This window comes from Cryptomeria japonica, chromosome 10 (genome assembly GCF_030272615.1).
Source record: "Cryptomeria japonica chromosome 10, Sugi_1.0, whole genome shotgun sequence".
Lineage (NCBI taxonomy): Eukaryota > Viridiplantae > Streptophyta > Pinopsida > Cupressales > Cupressaceae > Cryptomeria > Cryptomeria japonica.
Window position 1 is genome coordinate 407,524,413 of NC_081414.1, and position 27,589 is coordinate 407,552,001.

Genomic DNA, 27,589 nt, shown 5'->3' on the forward strand with positions numbered 1-27,589 from the left:
CAAGGTGCTGGTAAAGGAGGACATTCATATCATGAGATATGAAATGATGAACATGTATGAAGGAACCATTCAAGTTGAAGAAAATGAGAAGACTGCATCTATATTTCAAGGTCGTGAACTTGAAAATATTGTACATATGGAAGATAAAGATGAACTTGATGAAGACCTTTTCACAAGCATAATAGAGGAGTTTTGTTCAAGTCTTGATGACAGTTCTCCCAAATCTGAAGTTTGTGAACAGCATACTGAGAAAGGCAATGCAGTCATGTTTTCATTTGAATCACGTGAAGAAACTTATTCTTTTCAGCATGAGGTTGTAATTGAAGAAGCATCTGATAAAGATGTAATCAACAAGAAGAAGTTTGTTTTTGTCCCATCAAGAGGATGTCCAATCAGACATCTTGCTTGGTTGGAGACTAATGGAAAGCCAAAGGTTTCACTTGTTCATAAGCTTGAAGATGCACTTGAGGAAGAGGCCAAACATGTATTTTTCAGTTAAGCAAGAGCAGTCTGATTTCAAAACTCTACTTTGGAGCAGCAGTACATATGATTCATTTCAAGAGGAAGGTGAATTTGTTCATCTTTTCCAAGAAGTGTTGCATCAAGTTCTGGTACACTTGTTCGTACTTCAATTGGTTGTGGCTCCTCTTGATAATGCATGGTACCTTAAGTTGTTGAAGAAAGGCCATTATTTTGTTGAGCCAGTGAATGGTTTCATTTGAAAGGTTTTCATTGTGGCTAGTTTAGGATAGGTGGGTTTCCATTTTCAATAATTGCAGTTGCACAAGTCTGTGTCTTGTTTTCAATTAGTTTCTTTGTGTCAATCATATCATTTGTCTTGTTGTTTGTGTCTTTATTGCTTGACTTTGTAGCCCAATGGATACTAAGGCCCTTAGAGTTTTGGATTCCACTCCCTTCAATCATTCCAACAATCAAAGGAAGTTCCCCAGTCAGAGCCAGCTATTGTCCTCATTTTTTAATTTTCAAAAATGTGACAACCCCTACAAATTTTTGCTTGAAATGTGTCATTTTTGTCTCCAAGGCATGTTTTACGAGGTGCAAAACTCACATTTGTTAGTGTCAAATCATTGGGAGGTATCTTTTCCATCATTGTCCAAATTTCGGTGAGTTTTTGTCCTTTTTTTCTTAGTTTTTTGTGCAAATTCGGGTTTCAGAGAACTCGCTACAGGTTGAGATTTTACTCTTAAAGCACGCTTCTTGAGGCAAAAAAATTCCTTTGGTTGAATTGGACTGATCTTCGATCCATCCTCGATTCACGTTTCAAATTTCCTTGCATTTCGAGTTCGTTTGCTATGTTTTTTCTTCAGATTCAAGTTTTCTTCCTGACTGCAAGTGGAAAATTTTCCTTTGATTGCAAGTTTTATTTTTCTCTTGTTTTAGTGTTGTAGGGAAATTTTAACACAATTACAACTGCACTATATTTAAAACTTGTCACATGTAACTTACTTTTTATTTCCCCCTTGTTTTTTTGTCTTTTAAGTCATTGTAGGAACCTTTTGAACAAATTACATGTGAATTTAAAATTATAAGTTTAAAAAGAACTTGTAATTACTTTTAAAAGTTCCTACTTAAGTGGTTTTTAGATGTAATAGGGATTTTATTTCCCTATTACACGTTTTATGTCCTTTAAGTTGTTTTAGTTTTAAAACTTGTAAAAGGGATTTTATTTCCCTATTACAAGTCTTTTTGACAAAGTCATTTTAAACTTGTAAAGGGGATTTTATTTCCCTATTACAAGTTATTTTGACATGTCTTTTTGTTCTTTCCTCTCACAAACCCGAATTTGCCTTATGAGTTGAAAAAGCGAAACATTTAAAACTTGCAAAGGGGTTTTTAAAACTCGATTGCATCTTTGGAGGGCACATTTTGCTTGAAGATGAAGAGGAAAAATCCGTTTTGCATTCTTACTCTCATGAATCTGTTATTTGTGGCATTTCTTCCCCTAAATTCGCCCCACATTCATGCTAAATGGTTAAGAATCAATGCTGGTTGCCACGTTTTTCACCAAAAACGGTTTTGGCAAACACATTTTGCATTTTTTAAGGCATTTTTAAAGATGTTGTTGAAGGCATTTTTAAAGATGTTGTTGAAGACATTTTTGGATCCATTTTTTGTTGGTTATTACCACGTTTTGGAGCATGAAATTCACCCTTGTTGCCACATTGCAAACACGTCTCACCTTTTTCCTCCATTGATGAGCGTTTGAAGTCAAATATACTTCTCTTTTCAAGCCGTTTTTTTTTGCAACAAGGAATGCAACGTGGTGGTATCATTGTTCTTCCCCTTTGGTAAAAAGAGATAATCTTATTTTTACAAAATTTACAAATGTTGAAGAATTGCCTTGAGACTCATTCATTTAATTCCGGGTCTTACAAATCTGATTGCAAACAAGAGTTTTTCCCATTTTCCAAGTTTACCATTGTCGGTTGGTATCATTGTTTTCATTTTCCCCTCATGTCAAAGCCCCATTTCATCCATTCATTTCACCTTCATTCATTTTTCCGATTTTAAGTCTACTTGCAGTCAGAATTTTAAAACCTGATTGCAAGTGTGTCTTCACTTGCAGTCAACCTTGCATAACTTGAAATTGGTCCAAAATGCACGAAAAAAATATTTGAAAATGAGTCTCTAAGGTTCAATTACAAGTTGCATGTTTGTACTCCATATTTGCAAGTCAAAGTTCTTGTTTTTCCACACATGTAATTTAGTTTCCAGAACTTGAAATTCACTTGTGAGCCCATTTTTGCATCAATTCATCCCTTCCTATGTCAGTCTTGTTTGCACACATGACCTACCAAATCAATAAATTAAAGCATGTGTCTTACTTTGCAAACAGCTTTTGAGATTGGAGGATGATACAAAGAAGAGATACAACAACAATTCATGGATGCAAATTATAGAATGCTTTCAAGATAGAGATGGTCATGACATGAAAAGAGGAAGGCAACCCTTTCCCTCCTGAATGAATGGTACTACCCCAAGCAAGAAAATAAGATTGAAGTTCGTTGGCGAAAGATATAAAGACTATCAATGATGTCAGTTCTTGTTCTGATTTGAGATGCCTTCACCAATCCAGAATACTTCAAGTTCTAACATCTTGTAGCAGCATGAAGATCATCACAGACAAAAAATGATGCAGTTGGAGTCGTGTCTTTGGACACTTGAGTTAATTATGCATTTGTAATTTTGTTTTGACAAATTACATGTAATGTCAAATTAGTAATTGCAAGTGTCACTTACTTGCACTTTTGTAAAATGTTAGTACATGTAAAGCAACTACAAGTTGAGTTAGATTAAGACTGTAGTTGGAATAAGTCATGGTGGTTGAGAGAATTTCTCAAGTTAGGATCCTCCCACCTTTTTCTCAAAATTCCTCTCCTATAAATACTTGAGGGTGTTTTTTTGTAATTTTTATCTTTTGGCAATGCAACAAAATTCTACCAACTTGTATGTGCACTCCAAGACATTGAACTTAGATGTAAATCAGATTGCTTTCAATAAAAGAGACAAGTTGTTTTGAGACTTTGCGTCAATACAAGTTGTTATGTGACGACATTTTGTGTAGTGATTGTGATTTTGAAAAAGTTGAGAAAATACAACTTCAGAGATCCCAAGAACACCTACATGCAAATACCTGTCACAAGAGAAGAATAGAGACACATAAAGAAAAAAGCATAAATACTCTCAAAAAAAAGATTATTATTCAGAAAAGGAATCAATTTAATGAACAAGTACAATACAATTCTTATAAAAAGATAATAGAAACCCTAAAGATATGCAACCCTAAAGAGACCCTAAAGGGGTAATATGTATTTAATAATTACCTACAATGTTTATTAAATGCCTAAGTTTAGCTTTAATGTAGAGTTTAATAGACTAATAATTAAATAAATAACTATCAGCTAATATAAGATAACTCTAACACCCCCCTTAAGATGAACTTAGGGAGTAGCTAAAAAACTAAATGCATGAAGCAAAAAAAGCAACTACATGATGAAGGCAAATTTGGGTCCTGGCAACAAGGCCTGATGAGGTACCCAATCACAAAACCACGTGGGAAAAAACTCTACTCCAAAAAGAGATGGAAAAGCAAGAAGAACACCACTAAAGCAGGAAATAACTACAAACACTGTCGAAGAGTAACTACTGATCTGAAGAACCTCCACTGAAATAGAACATGACCAGGTAGAGAAGACTATAATCTGCATGAGTGCCCTCAAACGACACTACTCGAATCAGATGGCAAACAAAGGCAAACAACTGAACTCAAAGATACAGATGGCATGAGACATCAAAGCCTGAAAACTTGATCAATCGAACCAAGGAAGCATTAGAACCAACAGGACAAACCTCCCCATAATGTTGAAAAGGGAGAGAGACAGGTATACTACCAAGAACGACCAACAAGAACTGCATGACGAAGAACCAGGAACATCGAAGGTGCAGAGAAAGTACATAGTGTCGTGGAAGGAACACTCACTTGACACACATCATGAGGTGATTGTCATGGAATGAACACTCACTAGACAAAGATAGATGGCAAACAAATGGCAAACATGAACCCCCTCATGGCACTTTATAAGTAGTGCATGTATAATAAGGGTGGAAAGAACACTCACTTGACACACATCATAAGGTGAATGTCATGGAAGGAACATTCACTGGACAAAAGTAGATAGCAAACATGAACCCCCTCATGGCACTTTATAAGTAGTGCATGTACAATAAGGCACAAGATGTGCAAGATCTCAAATAAACAATGCATGATGGCACTTTATCACAGTGTGTTTGCATAAATGAAATGCTACAATGATAAGAAGACTGTAAATAAAAAGAAGAACCAAAACCGAGACATCCTACTCAAAAAAGAGATCTTAGGACCTGAAACAACCAAGAAATCTACCAGAATGTTGAAAAGCAAAAAACTGAATAACATATTCCTAGAGCAGAATCTGGAAAGAAAACTCATATGGATGGAAAGTGCACAGAACAAGATTTTGAACTATATAAAGTTTTCAAAAAACCGAATTCGGATGCTCAAGTTACGTCTCCCAGAGTGCAAAAACGAACTTCTGACTTTGACAGCAAAAAACACCATCAAAAAAGAAAAATCGGAAGATCAAACCTTCAGATCTAGAGAGAGCTCGAAAAGAGCTTTCCGACGATATAAGGTTTTTGAAAAAGTGCCTCCTTATGACCCATTATGGCCAAAAGAAAAAACCCCTCTTTTATGGCATAAAAAGGGTTGAAAAAAAATAAAATTTATTTTTTTTGACGAAAATTTTCCGACGCATTTGCAGGTACAGAGGTACGGATTTTTGTCTCGTAAAGTGTGTCAATGAAAAAATCATGGCCAGATGCACTTGTCATCAAAATAAGTCGAATTATATATCAAAATGACTGGAAACGCCCTTCAGAAGCCAACGATGAGATCTTTTTTGGCCCAAACTGCTCTAAATTTTTTTTTAATGATTTTTTTGACGAATTTCTCGAAATTCATGCCAAAAAAAGCAAAACCAAAGAAAAAATTTCAAAACCCAAATTTTATATGGAATGGGGGTTTTGAGACGTTCTAAGCTCAACAGTGAAATCCGTTTGAGCCCAAAATAATCATAAACAAAACTACCCCATATCCAATAAAAAACTCTGAGAAACTTGAAACCCTCCTCCAAAAAATCTTCTGAAAAATTAGGAACAAGCAGCAGCAGATGTAAGCTTTGATACCATGAAGAAGTTGAGTAAATACAACTTCAGAGATCCCAAGAACACCTACATGCAAATACCTGTCACGAGAAGAATGGAGACACATAAAGAAAAAAAGCATAAATGTTCTGAAGAAAAAGATTATCATTTAGAAAATGAATCAATTTAATGAACAAGTACAATACAATCCTTATAAAAAGATAATAGAAACCCTAAAGATATGCAACCCTAAAGAAACCCTAAAAGGATAATGTGTATTTAATAATTAGAATTAAATACCTACAATATTTATTAAATGCTTAAGTTTAGCTTAAGCGTAGAGTTTAATAGACTAATAATTAAATAAATAATTATTAGCTAATACAAGATAACTCTAACAGATTTTTGTTCTATTGTTCAAGACAAATTTAAATTCAATTTTGCAGACTTTGAGCTGTCAATTGTATTTAAAGTTATATGTTTGATTTTAGATTTGGTCTTGCAAACTTTGAGTTGCTTATCATATTTGAAGCTAGTGTGGAAAGTTCAAATGGGAAGATAGCTTGTAGACTTTATACTATTTCGATTGTTAAGACTTGTGCATGTAAAGTGAAGTGCATCATGTATTCAATGGAAATCCTTCATTTACACCATTCTTTCAAATGAATGAGCGTGAGGAGGCAAATGATTTGATTGTTTTTGCTGAATTTGTTATCAAAATTCAAATTGCAATGGCACAACACATAACAAACTTAATTAACATGTGAAACATAGTGCCAAAAGGCTCCACATTTGCAGACCTACAAAACTGCAACTACGTGCTTGTATAATCAACATCAACACCTTTGCAAATGTCTATAGGAGAAATGACTCTTAAAGGCATTTCATCTTACTCTTCTCACAAGCACTAAATTTGTTCACAGCCTCTTCAGTAACATGGTCTATCAAGCAATCCCTACACATTCCTTGCACGGATTGAAACATCTTATTTTCAATTCATTGATAAAAATCTAATATACATACACACCCTTTTTATTGTTTATGTTTGTAATATAACCTCTTAAGAGAATTGATATGAGAAAATATATATTTGCTACAACAAATATAAGTTTTAATGTAAAAAATAGAAATTACGAGTCTATGTAGAGAATATTTCAGGTCTATTAATTTTTGTCAACCACATATCAACATTTTAGGAAAATACTGTACTTATATGACGTGAAAATCCTCAATGAGAAATTTCCCAATATATAAGGGATGTTTCTAGATGTATAGAGATGCAAAGAAACTTCATCTTAAGTTTCCTAATGTATGGTGGTGTCCCCATATGGCTCTCTAAGACAAGGATGTGTTTCTAGTATGAGAGACAAATACTAAGGGTTAACTTAAGTCTCCCCGTTAACTGTCTGATTGAGCATCAAGGGTGGATAGACACTACCTCAACAATTTGTTTTGTAATATTATAGCTAGTTATCATGTAATTTAAATACTGTAATGTTAAAGACATTGGTTTTGACGCAACTTAAAAGTGCTAGGTCAAACACAAAATAAATGTACACATTACGTTATGCATTATAAATATGGTTCAAGATTTGTGAACATACTAAGATACAAAAGGTGCATATGTATATATATTCTTTAACATTGTAATTACTATAATATTATTTCTGGTAATAAAAAACGTAAAAACATTTGTGAATCCCTTATGAGTGAAACTTTTACATCATATAACATCATTCAAAACTCGGACCAAAAGCAAGCCAGGAAATTAAAAACTCTCGAGCAAAAACAAACAAAGCAAATTCAAACGCTGGAAAGCAAATTCAAACGCTGGTGCCCTGGGGAGGCCACTTTAAGGCATCCCTTCCCCTACTTTAACTACATTTGAGTCTCTTGGACCATATAGACCTTTTTATAGCTGAAAACTTGCCTCCAACATATCTTCATTATTTACACTGCACCATTCTCCCAAGCAATGGTACTGGAATAATATTCCAACCAGACTTTATTGTTCCATATAAGAGCAATTTAGTGCATATTCAGTTCACGACCATAGGAATGAATTTCACATGCTTACCCCAGTTTAAATTCCATAACCACACTTCCAATCAATGGTATGTATCTAGATGACGTGTGGGAAGCACACATCCTTATTCGGAAATAGCATCGTCTAGCTTAATACAAAGACAAATTTTAGTGCATACATGGTTCATAAATTCAACATGCTTACAACAGTTATAAAATAGCAAGCAATGTGCAATTTATACCGTATAACATCATGAAAACTCAGACCAAAAGCAAGACAGGAAATGGAAAAGTCTCGAGCAAAACCAAACAAAGCAATTTCAAACTCTGGTGCCCTGGGGATGCCACTTGAAGGCATCCCTTCCCTACATTAACTACATTTGTGTCTCTTAGACCATACAGACCTTTTTTAAAGCAGAAAACATGCCTCCAACATATCTTCATTATTTACACTGCACCAATCTCCCAAACAATGGTACTGGAATAAATTCCAACCTGACTTTATTGTTCCATAAAAGAACAATTTAGTGCATACTCAGTTCGTGACCATGGGAATGAATTTCACATGCTTACCAGAGTTTAAATGTCCATAGCCACATTTCCAATCAATAATATGTATCTAGATGACGTGTGGGAAGCACACACCCTTATTCAATATAGCATCAGCTAGTTTCATACAAAGATACAATTTAGTGCATACATGGTTCATAAATTCAACATGCTTACAATAGTTATAACATAGCAAGCAATACGCTTAAGAGACGAGCATTCATTAAGAATTAACATTTCCTTAAAAAATGAAGAAATCTTACTCGAGATTTCAAAGTTTGTATTCACTGTATCACATTGAGCACCACAAATGAGTGAAACAAATACAACAATCCCTCATATCTTCCAGGCAGCTTTTTCATTTCCGCAGATATAGCTTGTCATCTACATGGTTGAATCCTTTACAACAACTAGGACAATTGTTAATAGTACTCTCTGGGGGAAATCTGATTATTGGTTTTTTGACCAGTACATTTTATTATCATTTTATCTTTATAGAGTAGGCTTCTTTCAATCTATTTCCCTGTGGATCAGACAGAAATATTTTGAGGATCCCAGATGGAAAGGACCAATAGATTCTTCAGCCGATAAAACAGCAAGAAAGGTCTATAATGTGACTACTTATATCTCCTTATAATAATCACCATCTCTTTGGTAAAAGACCCACACTTATGAAAGTTAAACTTAAAGACAATGGGGAAAACTTCTGTGATTTGAAGACTTTGCATTCCTTACTTCAATAATTATAGAATATATTATTTTGAGAAAAAAACTTCAGGCATCCCTACAAAAATACTCCTGTGGATTTTTAAATCACACTATCCCAATAGATTGACATCCATTGAAGAATTAGGTGTATGTCTGCTACCCTGAAAATGACAGCAGCAGCTTGAAAAAATGCAAAATTCATCATTTTCCTTGCTTTTCAAGCTCTGTCGTTTTATGATTACAAAATCAAAAAGATGGTGGAACTTGTATTCTTAATTCCAGCCACATTTGTGGTAATTGGTGAAATTATTGACTGGAAATATTTAAGTAACCTTCCTCGGCAAAGAAAAGTTAAAAAGGGCCAGACAACACAATGAAATTTTGAAAAATCTGCTCAGCATGAACTTTTTGTTTGTTCCCTGATGCTCCTGTCCTACACTTTCATCAGGGTAAAAGGATGGAAATTTAAGTGTTTATTCAATACCAATTTCATCTGTTACATGTACGCACCTTAGGTTCTGTAAACATGCAAAATCTCCAAATTATTATTAATCAACAGATCAAGCAATTCAAACAGAATTAGGACACACAAGAAGAGATTACAAGTAATGCAAATTTATATATATAATATTTATTATTAAAGAATCAGATAGTGGCTGATTCCTCACCCTGAATCCAGCCCATTCTTGACAGGAAATCATACACTTTGTCCACTTTGCTGGAATCAATTTTAAAAAAACGATATGCATCAGCCCTTTTTACAGGACCGCCTGTACTCTTGAGCACAAGAATATTCTTTATTCGTCGATAATGTTCTGGGAATAATCTATTCTGAGAGCATAATTGTTGTTCCTGCAACAAAAATAATAGCATTTAATGCCAGCCATTGTCTCAAAGGCAAACAAGAAACTAATTCAGAAGAAATAAAATAATTACATTGAACATTGAATGGAAGCAATTTCAATACTGTACCTGGATGAGAAAGAAAACTAAGCACAAACCCATGGAAATTTTATAAAGCTTGAATTTGACAAATGGATATACCTTTCAATAAGTCTGTTTTTTAGATTTTAATGCAGATTTTCTTGAATTATAACAACCGGACATCACCAAGTACAGATAACAAAAAAATAACAATGAAAAATGAATTATTTCAAAACACATTTGGAAGAAGACAGCTCCCTCGGTGCAGATCTACTATGGGTTAATAAGTCTGTTTTTGAGATCTTAATGCAGATTTTCTTGAGTTTCGCCATGTACAGGAAACAAAAAAATAACTAAAAAAAATAAATTATTTCAAACACAAAACATATTTGGAAGACAGAACTCCCTCAGTGCAGATCTACCATGGCTTAATAAGTCTTTTTGAGATCTTAATGAAGATTTTCTTGAGTATACATTAAAAAAATTATTGTACTAAGCTGCTACAACTCTAAAAATAAGCAAAACACAGATAAACAAAGAATTCAGATTATTATGAGGAAGACTTCAAATTCAAATTGACTGAAAACAGTAGAGATCGGTTGTTCTGGCAGTAATTTATGCCAAACAACTTCATTTCAGGATGGTGGTTCTGCCAGGAAGGTCAATACTTCTAAAGATAAGGAGTATTTCCAGGTGCAATAATTTGGACACCAACAAATGCAAATGCAAATCATAAATCTACCACACAACAATCAAAGTTTTAATGAAGACATGTTAGTGCCGTTATCCAAACAACTTCATTTCAGGATGGTGGTTCTGCCAGGAAGGTCAATACTTCTAAAGATAAGGAGTATTTCCAGGTGCAATAATTTGGACACCAACAAATGCAAATGCAAATCATAAATCTACCACACAACAATCAAAGTTTTAAGGAAGACATGTTAGTGCCGTTATCCAAACAACTTCATTTCAGGATGGTGGTTCTGCCAGGAAGGTCAATACTTCTAAAGTTAAGGAGTATTTCCAATTGCAATCCAACCTACCTCCCACTCTATATTCCTTGGCAATAAGAGAAGCCAACCTAACAATCTTCAAAACTCACAGTGAAATATCCCATGTGCACCATTAAGAGCATGATCCACCTAAAACAACTATGCAAAATGGGATAGTATCATCAATGCAAGTGCTTGAATCAAAAATATAAAATGCAAACAAATAAAAAAAAAAGAGATAAATGCAAATGCAAATGCAAATCATAAATCTACCACACAACAATCAAAGTTTTAATGAAGACATGTTAGTGCCGTTATCCAAACAACTTCATTTCAGGATGGTGGTTCTGCCAGGAAGGTCAATACTTCTAAAGTTGAGGAGTATTTCCAATTGCAATCCAACCTACCTCCCACTCTATATTCCTTGGCAATAAGAGAAGCCAACCTAACAATCTTCAAAACTCACAGTGAAATATGCCATGTGCACCATTAATAGCATGATCCACCTAAAACAACTATGCAAAATGGGATAGTATCATCAATGCAAGTGCTTGAATCAAAAATATAGAATGCAAACAAATAAAATAAAATAAAAACAAAGAGATAAAGCGTCCAATGATAAAACTATTCCTATGGCACCTTGGGCAAGTAACATGATTAAAGCTAGCTTTATGGGTGTCATACAGAAATTTGCTACCTATTTGTACCCTACACTTGGGGTAAAGATTCTTGCACCCACTCATCACATTCATCTTTTGCAATCATTACCTAGTCATCCATGTCATACATATATCGTATCATCCCATCCATCTCCAACCCCATCCTCATTTCCCACTTTTGAAACTAATAAATAAGTGGACAAGATCTTGAGCATGAGCATATCATTTTTGTGCAACATCGCCTTTGTAAATCGCATCCTACATCCACCCCCCTCCACCCCTTTCCATCTCCAATCCCACCCTTCCATCCATTATTGCCATCAATACTATCATCCTTCTATCCACCCAACACCTTCACCCTTGGAGCTCGAATAGTCTTTCTCATTAGCAATTAGAACATTGATCAATCCTAAGCTAGACACAAGATCCATAAATCCTATATTCCAAACACTCAAACTTTAATAATTATGATCCCCCACATAATATGCAAATCCAATCACATGTGGCCAGTATTATCCAAATCTATTTGACACAAGAACTCAACCAACCAAAGCTCCTCATCATCCAAACACACCAACAAAACCTAGCCAAGCAGTGCAGCTCATATCCAAAAAGAATCCAACCATTTCATCCTTATCTTGTTTAAATCAGCTAGTTATCATCATCGAAATATATCGAAACTCGACCAACCAAAGCTCCTCATCATCCAAATGCACCAACAAAACCTAGCCAAGTAGTGCGGCTCATATCCAAAAAGAATCCAACCATTTCATCCTTAATCTTGTTTAAATCAGCTAGTTATCATCATCGAAATATATCGAACCTCGTCCTCACATTGTCTTCTAGATCTATTGTTCTCACATCAACAACACTATCATCATCAAATCAACCAATCATTGGCTTTCATTTTAATCAAAGGCAACATCTTGTGTGTTTGCTTGTCTTTTTATTCATTTGTGCTTGCTTGCTTGTGCTTCTTTTGCCACTTGCATTTGTGAGTCAGTCCTTGGGGCACATCATGACTAATGTCATCATGATTTCTATATCATGGTGCATTAGGTGATATGGCTACTTGAATATTAGTCCCTCACGCACTTGGCACATGGCCACCTTGGTCCTTATTGTGGTGCACAATGTCAATTGCTACAACAAACATTTCTTGCTCACTATAAGTTTAGCATATACCTACATCCAATTTTCATCATCGATTCCTCATAAAATCTATCATCCTCATCACCCATTCAATCATCCTACTCATCCTCATCCTTATCTTATTCTTTACTAACATTATCTCTTCCTTTCCTTGCATTCCAATCTTAATACATCTAAACATCCCCCTTTTCCTTTTTCTTCAAACCCCATCCATCTTCCCCCCTTCTTCCTTTTTCTTCAAATCCTATCCATTTGTTAGAAGTACGGTTGCCATTGCACCAAAAGATCGTCCTATTAATGCCCAATACAACCACTAGACTTATAGAATCCACAGGAGGTGGTTAAGCCATGTCACAAACCCAAGCCCTGCACTGCACAACACAAGGAAACCAAGGGCACACACCTTGCAACAATCCCCCCAGCGCAAGCAAGGGGGCTTGAACCTGTGACCCAGGCTCTGATACCACTTGTTAGAAGTACGGTTGTCGTTGCACCAAAAACCGACCTATTAATGCCCGATACAACCACTGGACTTATAGAATCCACGGGAGGCAGTTAAGCCATGTCACAAACCCGAGCGTTGTGTTGCACAACACAAAGAGACCAAGGGCACACACCTTGCAATACCATCTTCCATCCTTTTGGACCTAGTTCTCCTTTCAAGAGAACACTCAAGCCCTCTCAACCCACCTCATTTCTCAAGGGGGCATCCCTAAACCATTTCTTGTAAATGATAGGGACATCCTACTACCAATTCTATCCCACAATGTCATTGCTTCTACTAAGTCACAATGTTGTCTCCAAGAGGGGTAAAACATACACATAAAATTGTCCTAACATCATTCCATATTAATGTTTCATTGCTACTAAGTAATTATATAATTATACTAGTTCATCACCAGCTAAGTAAACAAAGGTTATTTAATTAGACTAATTCGATGTCATCTAATTAAATATTACCTCAATTTCCACCACATGGATAATTAAATTAAATAATATTTTATTATTTTCATCCACCATCCCAAAAAAATGCGTTTCTCTCCCAAATTTTAAATAGACTTGTATGGTTGCAACAAATTACTATTTTTAGTAAATGAAATCTTAGCCATTAATCTTAAACAAATTAAATCTAAACCCTTCATTTTCTCCTTAATCTAAAGAAAACGCTTGCATTGAAACTCCATCGTAGATCCCATCATCAAATCATTACCATCCATCCTTCCTAGTAAAAATCTATAAATTGGCAAAATCATCCCATGCAAATGAAGACATACTACGGAGATTTCAAGCAACCACACCCTGAATCCCATTGAGCAAGTCCACTTCCAACTTTATAACATTTTCTTGTTTGTTATTTTGAATTTTCATTTGTGCTCAATCTTGAGATGAATATTAGAATTCAACTTTCATTTTGCATGTTTATTTCATTTAGTGAGAACAAATTTCCACAATCCATGAATAATCTATTTAGTGCTTCTGAATTTGACTGTGTAAAAAAAAAAATTGCATCAACATTTCGGGTCACACTGCATGAACCATTTTTTCAACTCCTTGAGCTCTCTCTCATCTTGATAATGGTTCACATAGTGTGACCGGAAACATTGATGCTAAAAAAAATTTACACAATCAAATCCAAAAAGCACTGAATAGATTGTTTATTTTATGTTTTAAACTAGTTTGAATGTATGCTCACATTTTGTTCATTAACCGTAAATGCTATTTAATGGCATTTATGATGGATGTTTCAAACAAACTGTGGTTTTTCCATCACAATCTAACAATGGCATAGGGAAATGTAAATATCTAGTGTTGTATCAATTATTGTGATCATTCAGATTGGTTTCAAGGAGTTGTTATAACCCATTGGGGCCTTGGGTTGGTGTTTGGGTGGAGGTCCTATGTTGGCTTACTTGCCACCACTACTCCTTAAATGTGAAAGAAGACTCTAGATGTTAGTTGGATATATTGGTGTCTCACGAGATACTTAATCCAACAGATATATTGAGGGCCCTGTTGGTGTATGTTTTATCATTCACTAAACATTAGAATAAAATGTCAAGGACACTCTACCCTCTCTTGAACAAAATCACTACGTGTGCTGAGATTGCAAAGAAAGACCACACGGCGACTCCAAGGTTTATATGTGCGAACAGGCGACTTTATGTCGGATAGCTTCCTTGGTTATGTATGATGAAATACAAGGGGGACTTACGCTCAACTAATATCATTCACAAGTTAAGACTTAGACGAATTTGACAGAAACTGCTCTCTTCAAATAAAAGGATAAAAGGATAAGAGTTTAGAAGTTCTATGCTACTCCTAAGAACTCAAGAGATGGTAAAGATTAGGTGAAACCAATAACAATACTCCGCTTCACCACACTAAGGACAACTACACACAATAAGTGCAATCTTCTAGGGTTGTGCTCAAGATTTCTATACTATGAAAAATACCATCTAACAAACAATATTTATCCAAATTAAGAGTTAAAGCATCCACAATGATAAGCTCGGTCTAACTTTACACTTAGAACAAAAATCATTCATTCAAATAAAGTATGAGCAATTGTTTCACCAATCTATACTATCAAATCCTTCATTCATCTAACAACTTTGAAAAAAAAAATTTACTCTAAGCAAATCTATTCTATGTTGAAGAAAGTATGCAACCATGCAATCACGTGATAATAATAAGGTTTCAAAGCAAACTGCAAGTGAACTTATTTTACCAAAGTAGCTCTTAGCAACAATTTCATAAATCTCTCCACAATTGCAGCTTAACGATAAAGCCCACTTCAAAAGGGTAAATGATGTGCATTATATTTGTAGACTTAGTGCATTTAAGTCCTATGAGTCTTGGTTTCATTGACGTAATATAAGTTAAGCTGGTAATGTACATCAAAAATGCATCATTTACCCTTTTGAAGTGGGCTTTATCGTTAAGCTGCAATTGTGGATAAGACTCATAGGACTTTTGAAGTGGGCTTTATCGTTAAGCTGCAATTGTGGATAAGACTCATGACCTTGCAAATCAGTCATGTATATTTGTAGTTTCTTGCCAATAAGTAAACAATGTAGGAATTCATATAAAAGGACTTCGTCCTTTCCAAATTTTTCAGCTGTTCATTAAGGTTGTCGCTGATTATCCGAGACCAATTGAAGATTTTGACACCTGAGGTGATCTCGTCAATGAAATAGTACATCTAGGTTTCAAATGGTGCACCCTAAGGGCTGCCCATTACTCTATTTAGCAATAGAATGATATCACCATAGTCCTCTTTGAAGTCAGTGCGAAGCAATCTCTTTGGCACTTGCTTGAGGCTGGGCCTTGGCTTCTCCAACCACAACTTATTGACAATTGTCGTGCAGAGCTCAAGTTGGTCTTCATAGAGCCTTTTGGTTTCCTCCTTAGTTTTATATGAAGTTCGTTTGTAACTTGGGATCCCAAATGCTTCCTGAATGGCTAACTCTTCGAGATGAGCCAATATTCTCCCATCTGGCACAATGATTTGCCTTTCTTGAGCATTGTAATGTATGGCACATTCAACCATCAACTCAACACATTCCATAGCCGGTGGAAATCCAGCTGCTTGGACAAGACCATTTCTCATCATTCGGCGAGCAATAGGTGTGGGTAACTGTCCATCATGCCCATACATTCTCCTTTTGAAATCTTTTAAGTCTACGTGCCCGAGGTTGGTGTCTCTAACATTTTTCCATTTGGAATTGATCTTTGACTCAAGCTGCAACCCGTTGCTAGCGAACTTCATCTAGACTTTTCTTGCAAATCCTCCTCAATTGGACATCAACCTGAGGGTTTTAACTCTGATTTTGGATGCTTTGCCCCAATTTTCAACCTTCAACCTGTCAAAAGGCTAAATTTCTATGAAAAAACAGACTGAAAATGGAAGAATTTGGCCTAACACTCAGCAAATTTTGTGAGAGAAATGATTAAGACAGAAAAAAAGGACAAAAGAAATCGGTCAAAAATATGGATTTTTTAACTTCTCGAATTTACTTTTGACTGATTTTGGTGAATATCTGCCTTCACTTCTGGAATTCTTGGTAAATTTCTTCTCCTTTACTCAAAAAAATTACTTTATCTTTCGAAAATCCTCCTTAAAAAATCTATTTTTCTTAACCTCAAGAGAGAAAACCTTTTCATCATCGAACTTCAATCTTCAAACTTGAGAATGAATTGAAAATGAGAAGTTGAATTGATATAGAGTTGAAGAGTTCGATTATTTTAGCAACTTCACATTTTTTTCTTAGATTCATCGACTTTTATTTTTTGCCAAAATGGAAACTTAATCTTCTCTTTGAACAAGTCGGCATGGAATCTTCTAGATTCTTCTTGAGTTCGAAATTTCCAAAGTGTTAGAATTATTTTTGAAATAATTCTAAGTGTTGAGTTTTCGAAAAAAATTCTGTGTTGGATTTTTGAACATTTCTCTAAGTTTTTTAACTTGGCCAACTTCTAACCATGGCGAACTTTTCTATGTGCTGGAACATTTCATTTTTAATCATGGACAAACGTTGAATAACCTTATGCCATGCTAGGGGACTTCTTATTTTCCAAGCTATCATATCACTTTTAACCCTCTCATGTGCTAGGTGGACTTTGAGATTAGTAGGCCAAGGTTGGGCGGACTTTATGATTGTTTGGCCATGTTTATCTAGCCTTGGTGGACTTCAACCTCTTCAAGCCATTGCCATCTTGGCATGGCAAACTTTACATTTTCCATGCCAACCAAGTCTTGGACATTGTCTTTCATTCCTAGGCGGACTTCACTTGGCCTTGGACATTTCGAACTTGCTTAGGCGGACTTGACTCTCCATAAGCCATCTTCCATAGGCGGACTTCACCTTGTGTTGGACAATGTTTTGCCAAGCTTGGGCGGACTTTGTCTTGTCTTGGACATTGTCCTCTTTACCTAGGCGGACTTTGAGTATTTCATGCCAAAGCAAGTCGGACTTGGCATATCCTTTGCCATTTCCCCTCTATTTCTTTCCTTGGCGGACTTGCTAGCTGGTTGGACATTAACTAGGGCGGACTTTACCTTTGCCATGACACTTCTCTCATTTCATCAAGGCTGACCTTGCCATTCTTGTGCCATTTTTGCTCTGACCTTAGGCGGAGTTGCTCATAGGTTGGACATTTTCTTGGACATGGCCAACTCTATTGATGGCAAGTTTTGAATCAGCCAGAGACATGATCTTCTCTATTTTCGCCATAAACACTTGGATAAATTTTCTTGCTCAATAATTCATGTTTGTCTGGAATAACAATACCTTGTCTGGAGATTTTCCCTTGCGTTTTGTACTTGGAGACACATTTTTTTTATTTTGAAGATAGGAAACTTATTGCCATGACTTGAGCGACCCAATCCTAGGTCAACTTTCAAAAAAGCTGAAAAAGCAAAAAGCCAAAAAAAAAGCAGGTGAAAAACTGCTTCCTGGATTGGTCCTAAAGTGCCAAAAATCAAAAAAGGAAAAAAGCGAAAAAAGTAGAATCCCACAAAATAGGAAGGTGCACTTTGATAATTTCCAAACACTGTTTCGAGCATGATATCCCTATTTGACCTGGATGACTTCAAAAAAATTCTAACTCCAGACTCTCAAAGAAATGGACTTATGAAATTGCAATGCTAAGACAAAACCCTAATAAGCAAACTACTGGGGTCCCCATTTGCAATGGGGCGATGTGTGAAATAGGTCACAACAGGACCTATCAGTGTTGATTGTAATTCTGAGTTGATTGTAACAACGATGTCAATGTAACCTAGAGGCATATGCATTGTACTCCATCCATGCTATTATTTGAGATGACTTTAGGAATTGTAAATAGAAGGAAACATGACTTAGTACTGTGTTGTAATCATAGTTTCATTTATGGTTAGGAACATAGAAATTGGAACTTGAGTACTGATGTACTTGACAGTTACTATATACTGATGTACTTGACAGTTGCCCTGAAGTTAATATGTACTTGACAGTTGCCCTGAAGTTAATATGACTATGCATCTATATGGACTTTTATAGCATGAATTTGAATGATTTCAGTGGGATGCATGTATTAAAACTGAATGGTGTATGGGGTATTGAAACTCAGTGAGGTAACTTAAATAGTTAAAAAATGATTGCTTAAAGTTTTATAGATGGAAGATATGTACTCCTTAAAAAGTGAAATGTTAGTGAACGATTGAGCAAAGATATATTGATTGACTTATACTATGAGTAAGGGTATTAACTTATATCAGGCAATAATTATTGATATTCCATATAACCGTTGTTTAAAATAGGCAAGTGATGATGAAGAAAAATGTATTTGTTGTAAGGTTAAATTTTGAATGAATTGAATCATCATGGTCTATTAGAACAACATGCAAGGTCATGGGATAGTAGCAATCTTAATTGAATAAAACCTAGGTCAAAGAAAGTTATGACCTGTCAGTTTGTCTATGCTAGGCTTATTAAATTGGCAAGTCTTAAGACTTATGAATCCATGTGGCATTCCCAAGCAAAGTTCCTATTTGGTAGAAAGAGAAGTAATTGAGCAAAGATCATGATATTTTAGTAAATTACGACCCAAGTGATCTAATTCAATGGATGTACAAAATTGTGGTTTCAGCCACAGTGTGAGTATGATACTCTCCTAATTTAGGGAAGGCTCCCCCTATCTACAAACTAAACTAATCTAATATGGGTGAGACAACAGTCATTCTTCTTCTTTCAAGAAAAACTATATTCTTTTCTCTTCACAGAAAATTAATAGCAATTGGAAATAAATAACAGCAGAAACTTATAAAGTAAAATGAGAGAGAGGAAATGAAGTTTCCTAAAAGCACAAAGACTTTCGTCACCTCCTCCGGGATGGGAAAACAATATCAAGCGCAAAGTCTTGAATATCTGAAATCCTATCTACCCTTTTATAACAATAATTTTCAAAAAGTGCAAGGTACAATAGCACAAAGTCTACAAATATAATGCGCTTCTAAGACTAAAATGAAAATCATCACAAGCACAAAGTCTTGTAATACTTCACAACTTCAAATTGAGAACTAAAACTAATTTCACCTTTGATATCTGCAACACAAAGTCTGCAATTATTTGGGGTGAAGCTCTTTCCAATAGCCTTCTACAATCTTAAGTAAGCATAAAGATATATCCCTCAATGACACAAGAACACAATGAGAGCTAAGCAAGATTTCACCACAAAGTCTGAAATCTTACACTTCTTTATATTACTCAAAAATGAGAATTTACAGCTATAAACCTCAAAGTCTTTATGAGTATAAAATCCTGCAAAATTTACTTGCTTGCAGAAAGATAAGATATACAATAGACCCCCTCAAGTATATATAGGAGAGGGAATTTGAGAAAAAGGTGGGAGGATCCTAACTAACTTGAGAAATTCTCTCAACCACCATGACTTATTCCAACTACAGTCCTAATCTAACTCAACTTGTATGCTCTACATGCAATTACATTTTACAAAAGTGCAAGTGAAAAGTACACTTGCAATCACAAAAATTGTCTTTACATGTAACTTGTCAGAAGCAAAATACATAACACAAAAGCCAAGTGTCATGGGACACTCTTTATTCCTTCTCATTCGCAGACATAAAAGACTGGAAACTGCTAATTAACCTTTGCATTCTTTTTGGATCGAGCCCTGAAGTATGCTTGGCAACTGCAATCGTCTTGATAATCACATCATAATACCTCACTGTTGCTTCCTTATGTTCTTCAAGAACAGTTTGCATCTTATCATAAAATACTTGACAACTCACAAACTTATGGATTGAATCCACAGTAAACTGTTATGCTTCCAGTTCCTTGCGGAGTCTTGAAACCATTTCTGCAAGTACCTCATCTGCTGCAAGTAACTCTCCATCTGAATTTAGAATCTTACAAGACATTTTATCAAAATTAGAAAGTACGTCTTGTTCAACCTCACCACTCATCTCAAGTGTTACTTGAACATCTTTGATGAGTTCTTTGACAACCAATGATTTGTTTGTCAAAAGTTCATCAAATTCTATGTACTGTTTTCTGTCAAATATAATCATATGGTTGCACAATGCCTCTAACTTAAACTAATCCATTTGATGCCAAATCTTCAAATCTTCTTTAATTGAGCTAAGACTTTGCTCAAAAACTTCCAAAATCTCATTCAATTTGGTTCTTATTGCTCTAACGCCGCTCAAAACATGCAACACCTTCTTCACTACTTGAGTACTTTGATCAATCAACTGATCAACCCAAGTATCAACTGCGTTGGCTTTCTGAGCAACCTTTTCCAACTATTTGACGGATTCTTCAGAAGTAGAGGAGGTCAAAAGATCAACTTGCTCTGAAGAATTCGTTATCTTCTGAATTACTATAATGAGTTGTGAATTCTTCTCTTTAAGCTCATTCTTCTTCGGCAGTAATTAGTCATAATTCTGGACCAAGAGGGCTATTGAATCTGTGGCATCATGCATGATACCTGTATGCATCTACTTACCAAGTTCTATCTTGGTGAGCCTGTAATCTAACAGTTGCATCTCTTCTGGTGGCTTTTCAACTAGTGGCTCTGCTACTTCTGCATACTTTATCTTATTCTTATCCACCCCCACCCGCGAAACTGTCTTTGCTTTCTTCGCGGCTCTAGGCTTAAGTTTTGTAACTTGCCAAAAATCAAAGATATCAGGAGAAATCTCCTGCTTCTTCCTCTTTGGTGTGATCGAACTCAGCCAAGGGGGTAGTTTTAATGAGCACGTGTTTGAGACAACAACTGTGGTTTCTGAAGAAATAGGCTCTACCTGTACCACATTTGTGACTCGAGGAAAAGTTTTTGTTTAAACAACAACAATTCTTTGCTCATGTGGTAACTCAATACTTGCCTCTGTCATGAACTTCTCAAAGTTCAAAGCAAAAGTATCAACCTCTGGAAGAGAAACACTGGACATGGCCACATAAGAAGGATTTATCTCAAAAACATTCTCAAGGCTGCCATGAGACGTTTCAGCAGATAATCTTGTGTTAATAACAACAAATATACTTGGTTCAACCGGAGACATAAGAACATCCACTGATAGTTGTGGAATAGCTGTATGAAGAGAATCTGATCCAACTGAAGGTGGTGATTCTGCAACATTCTCATCATGGGATTCATCCTCAACATCAACAACATGGATCTGCACCTGTGATTTCTCCTTCCCTTTCAATGACACTTCTGGTGGAGGGATAACCAAGACTCTACTCACTCGCAACTTGATCCTTGTGCCAGAAGAAGAAGCACCTTCCTTAGATTTGATCCTAACTTTCGATCTTCGCCTAGCAGGCCCAACCAAGTCACTTTCATTCTCCACCTTGATCTTAATAGTCTTGACCCTATTATCCTTCAACCAAGCATTTGTATTTGCAAGGATGGGCTGAAACCTATCAATGATAGAGTCACATTCCTTCTTTGAATATTGTGGAGAAGGAAGAGGAGCTTCTGCAACTCTTTGCTCGACATAATCAGGATCGAGGATCTTTCCATCATCTACCATGTCCTCTAGAATTCTAGTTAAATCAAGATCCACAATATGCTCCAAAGTCAACCTACTGTAGTCCATTCTCTTAATTTCTTCTTCAGTGCGGAGATCAACCCAGATGTCTTCAAGATGATGGACATGGGTGAAGGCCCTTTTGATTTTGTGTTTCATGCCTCGGTAGTCAAAATCTTTTCTGGCTAAAAAACTTCCTCAACTTGATTTCCTGAAGTTCTGCCTCCATTGTCTTAGCCCTCGCTAAGGTATTCAAAGAATATCAACTAATCTGCAGTGGATTATGTGAGGAAATGTTTATACCAAGTTTATGATTGGCAAGTTGTACTGCATGAACTGCCGTCAATTGTCTTGCCAATTCCATCGGGAGAACTTTATCTGTAGGATATCGAGGTAATATGTATGGTTGTCCCTCAAAACATCCAACCCTCATATATGTGAAGGTTGGGAACTGCAAATTCAAACATCCATACTCATTCACCTTCTTCCATGCAGCCTCAAAAACCCTCCTGTTCTTGAGTGTCTTATCAAAGACACGCATGAAATGACTGAAAAATGTGTCCTGCACTCTTCTGTTATGAAGCCTACTAGGCCTCAAAGTCAACTGATCATAATATTTCCATACCAGCACTAGAGATCTATCGCCCTTGGTAGAAAGACCAGGAAACTGTATGAGTGACGCTGCAATAAAAACCAAGTAGGAAACTTGTGACAGCTGATCACACAAGTTGTCGCTGATAATCTCTCCCCAGAAGATGTGAGATGCATTCTTCCTCATGACCACAATGCACTTGTACATACAGATTTCGAATACATTGGAATGTTTCAAACCCATGATCCTGCTAAGAAGCGTGATCATGTCACTCACTTCTTCAATGAACTCACATCTATACAACTTGGGCCATCTCGAGAAGCAGGTCCAAGGAGTTTTCAGCTATTTTGCATTAATATGCCTAATGTATTTTGATCTCCTCTGATTATAATGATCCAAGGCACTCTTCATGGTTATAAGAAGATGTGAGATGTATTCTTCCTCATGACCACGATGCACTTGTACATACAGATTTCGAATACATTGGAATGTTTCAAACCCAAGATCCTGCTGAGAAGCGTGATCATGTCACTCACTTCTTCAATGAAGTCACATCTATACAACTTGGGCCATCTCGAGAAGCAGGTCCACGGAGTTTTCAGCCATTTTGCATTAATATGCCTAATACATTTTGATCTCCTCTGATTATAATGATCCAAGGCACTCTTCATGGTTATGTCAGCATACACAAGGGATGCAAGAACTTTGAAGATTTTGTCTATTGTTTTTGGATCCAGTCTTATAATTGCATTCTCGTCCTCATCTCTGATTGTTCTCGTTTCTCAATCAAAGTGAGCAGCACATGCGAGAACAAACTCAGGTTCTAAGGCAGCCACTGGAAATGAAGACACTAGATGGATATGATTGTTCAGGAGCAGCTGCATCCCATGTGTTGGTGAACACTATGTTCTTTCCAAAAACTCGGACATGTCAGCGTGTCCGATCTTTGTATCCCGAATCTCTTCAATGAAAGAGACCACCTGTGTGAGAGCAACCTCATTCTGGTACTTGTCATATTTGTATTTCATCTTCTTGTCTGGAGGTGAAGATGTCAGCTCTTCTGACATCGAACAAGAATCTGCAACACTGTGATGAAAACTCAAAAGGGTAAGAACATCTTCTGCTGCAACTAGAGATTCCATAGTCTTCAAGCCTTGAAAACTAATGCTCATACCACAACTTGGGAAGGATTTCAATATGAAACAACTTGGACTGACTCAAAGATGCTTTATGGATAAGCTCGGACAGCGATGGGAAGGCAAACCAGATCTCGTGAGGGTGACTGCAAGTGGAATAACTTACACAGTTCGCGCTTGTAATCGGGTCTCCAAGACCCGACTGCAAGTGGAAAAGTGAACTGTGGAGGCAAGCGATGATGCATATATGTAAATGGAAGCTTGAGGCCTGATTCAAATGGCAAATGTGCAACATGACTTTGTGGAAAGCATTTTGAAATGGAGGAAAATGACTGCAAAGAGTATAAGTTTTCCAAGCCAAGGGAAAGACCATTTTAGGCACTTGCAGTCGGGTCTTGGGGACCCGATTGCAAGTATGCATGAGAAGTAAAACAATGTGTTCTACTTGTAGTCGGGTCTCCAAGACCCGACTGCAAGTAAATGTGAGTTTTCCAAATGTGTGAAAAGTTTCATTGTTCATCCTTGCAATTGAGATTTATTGAAGGGGGGGAGAATGCATAAAACAAGTATGAAAGACACATCTTCAAATGGAGCAGCCTTTACTTGTAGTCGGGTCTTGAAGACCCGACTGCAAGTAAGTCTTTATATTATGAACTTGCAATAACAGTAACAAAATCCGATTTTGCCTTAGGAGCGATGTATCTCTTGTAATCGGGCTTGAGACCCCCGATTACAAGTGAAAGACATATGTTATACAACAGACTTGCAGTAACACATTTCAAACCCGGTTTCAAAGACGAGCCTCAATGGGAGAGTCAATTTGCAAATAGGAGAATGACTTTGGGTAGAGCAACTTCTAATTTACTTGCAGTCGGGTCTCTCAATGGGAGAGTCAATTTGCAAATAGGAGAATGACTTTGGGTAGAGCAACTTCTTATTTACTTGTAGTCGGGTCTTGAATACCCGACTGCAAGTAAATTAGAATATGATTTAAACTTGCAGATATAGTCATAAGATCCGACTTGGAGCTTATAACGTAACGTTCTTGGAGGAATAAAAGATATAAGACAAATACTTGTACTCGGGTTTGCAAGACCTGACAACAAGTCTTTCTTATTTAAAGACCTGCATCTTTAAACAAATGACCAGATTGCATTGTCATTAGGGGATGAACAAGTAACAAGGGAAAGCTTACAAAACAATACACCTTGGATACATTGGAAAATCATGACGCCAACATAGGACCAATGATGGATGCAAAGCGAGTACACAATCGAAAAGGAAGACTCAGCGAGGGAAATGGGCTAACATATACAAGGCAACCAATCAAACAAAAGAGGAATCTAAAGAACATACCTGAAAGATGAAAACCCACTGAATATAGAAAATGACTTAGAAGAAGCAATAAAACCCTACGAATTCACAAGGATTAATCATGCACTTATAGATGATATGGAAAAGACTCCCTTTCGAATTCAATCTCTCCTGCATTAACCGATCTCCTCAAAAATTGCAGAGAATGACGAAGAAGAAAAGGACTCTAAGAATGTTCTTCAAACTTGTAAATGAGAAGAAGGAAGAACAAACTCGAACTTGAAGTAGAGCCCCAAAAACCCGATCATAAATGCTTAAAAGGAAGAAGAGACTTGTGGTCGGGTTTTGCACATTCGACTACAAGTCACTAAGAATGACCAAAATAAAACAAAGACACTTGTAATTGGGTTATTATGACCCAAATACAAGTAAGAATAAAAACAAAACTTGAAAATCAGAAGACCCTATGCACTTGTAGTCAGGTCCTACAGGCCCGACTACAAGTGAATAGTTTCACTTGCAATGTGGTTAAAAATTCCCCCAACTTGCAGTATAGTCTCTGAAACCCGATTTTGTACTAAAGGTGCAAAAAAGAAGACTAAAAACAAACAAAAATAAACTAAAGAAGAACAAAGAAAGGTACACACCCAAAATAGGCAAGATCTGAAACGAATTTTAACCTTGGGAAGCGTGCCAAAAGACTTGAAGGATGAATTTTAACAAAAATTTAAAGGAATTGCCCCACATTTTTAATTTACAAAAATGAGGACAACACAATGAGCCTATAAGGCAGTGGTAAATGGATATTGAACAGAAACTAAACATGATGATGATGAAAGTTAGATGCTAGCCAAAGAATTATTGACAGAAACACTGAGTCACTTACATCATCTAATTATGTTATGAGAACAAATAAACAAACAAAAGATAATCCTAAAATCTTGATAAGCATGACGGTATTGCATGTTAAACAATTAGGATAAGTGTGTGATAGCACCTCTGACACTTGGATAAAAAAGCTATTTGAATCTGAGATGTCTTTAGATGGACATTCACTCCGAATCAGAATCAAGAAGCACTAGGCTTTCTCTTCATAGATTTGGATTGTTAGTTTCCCTAGTCATTGGATAGCAAGTTTCATCGACAGTGTCAACTTTCCAGTGATAAGCATGTGTCACCTTAGTTCACAGTGAAGACTCACAGATACATGTTGACTATTCTTATTCCTGTATATCTTCTCTTCCAGTCTCTTCCAAATTGTTTAAGAGATAATAAGCAAACCAGGGAAGAATACTCATCAAAATAATAAGAGAATTATTAGCATAGATAAAATACAGTCCTAGAACCAAATTTTGAAATATAAAAATCATTGTATTTGTAAGCTATTGTAAATAATATCACTACTTTATAATGATATGTCATAATTATTAGACAAATGTAGTTTTGTTTGTAATAGTGCCTACAATGGTTTGATATTGTGAGCATTCTAAAGGTGTAGTATTGCTTGTGCTAAATATAGCACATGGTTATATGTAGGTTGTAGGTTGTTGTGGAGTTGTTTGTAGAATGTAGCAAGTATTGTTGAATGTGTGAGCTTATTTAAAAAGTCTCTCTGCAATGTATTTGTCTATGACTCAAACAATAAAATGCTTTAATGGTATGTGAACCAATTGTGTGAATAAGAGCTTGCTGTTATTGTTTGGAGAGGCGGAAGAGAAGCATAATATCTTGTTATTGATGTTTCATGTTGCTACTGAGTGAATATCATTACATGCTGCTGATCTATGATCAATTATTAGAATGGTCGGATAGTATTTGCACTTCTTCCATAAGAGCATTATGCAGAGCCTGGATTGAGAAGATGTGTCAAAGATGTGGCAGAGCAACATGGATGTCCAACCTGCAATAAGACTACAAATGACAGGCTACAGGATGCTAGCAGGACAGCAGGGGGGTATCAATCTAACATTGCTTGCACAGCAACAAGGGGGTTAACAAAATTTCAATAGAAAACTTAGATATTCAGCAAACTTTATTCAAGGTTATAAAAATCATTCACAATCACTCTTCAGATTTGTCATACAGATGTTGTCAAATCAAATCAGAAACCTTAAAAAAAGTAGCAAATCACCTAATACAATTGATTTCGTTGGCAGCCACTAGGGCTTTCCCCAGTTTGTTTTTGTAGCTCACATCTGTGTTTGTTTAGATGGGCTTATCGAGCAGCTGAAATAAATGTTTGCAGAGATGAAATGTATCTTTAAATCTCAACGAAACAGGATCCAATACAGATGTAACAA

The 27,589-nt window shown here is 36.1% G+C and overlaps 1 protein-coding gene across 6 annotated transcripts in view; it reads right to left on the reverse strand.

Annotated features, from left to right (window-relative positions):
• Positions 1 to 5,775: 5,775 nt before the first annotated feature.
• LOC131038525 (transcriptional adapter ADA2) overlaps positions 5,776 to 27,589 on the reverse strand; it is a 73,300-nt gene continuing 51,486 nt past the window's right edge. For 2 of the 6 annotated variants that reach the window (XR_009104504.2, XR_009104503.2), the window contains exon 14: positions 9,702 to 9,837. Coding sequence is in view for 4 of the 6 variants with exons in the window: in XM_057970972.2 (XP_057826955.1) it covers positions 9,309 to 9,418; positions 9,654 to 9,837 (294 nt within the window). In the remaining 2 variants the exon portion in view is untranslated. Of the gene's footprint in view, positions 5,805 to 8,595; positions 9,504 to 9,584; positions 9,838 to 27,589 lie in introns of those variants that run through there. The other 4 variants (XM_057970975.2, XM_057970973.2, XM_057970972.2 and 1 more) reach the window with 4 other exon arrangements.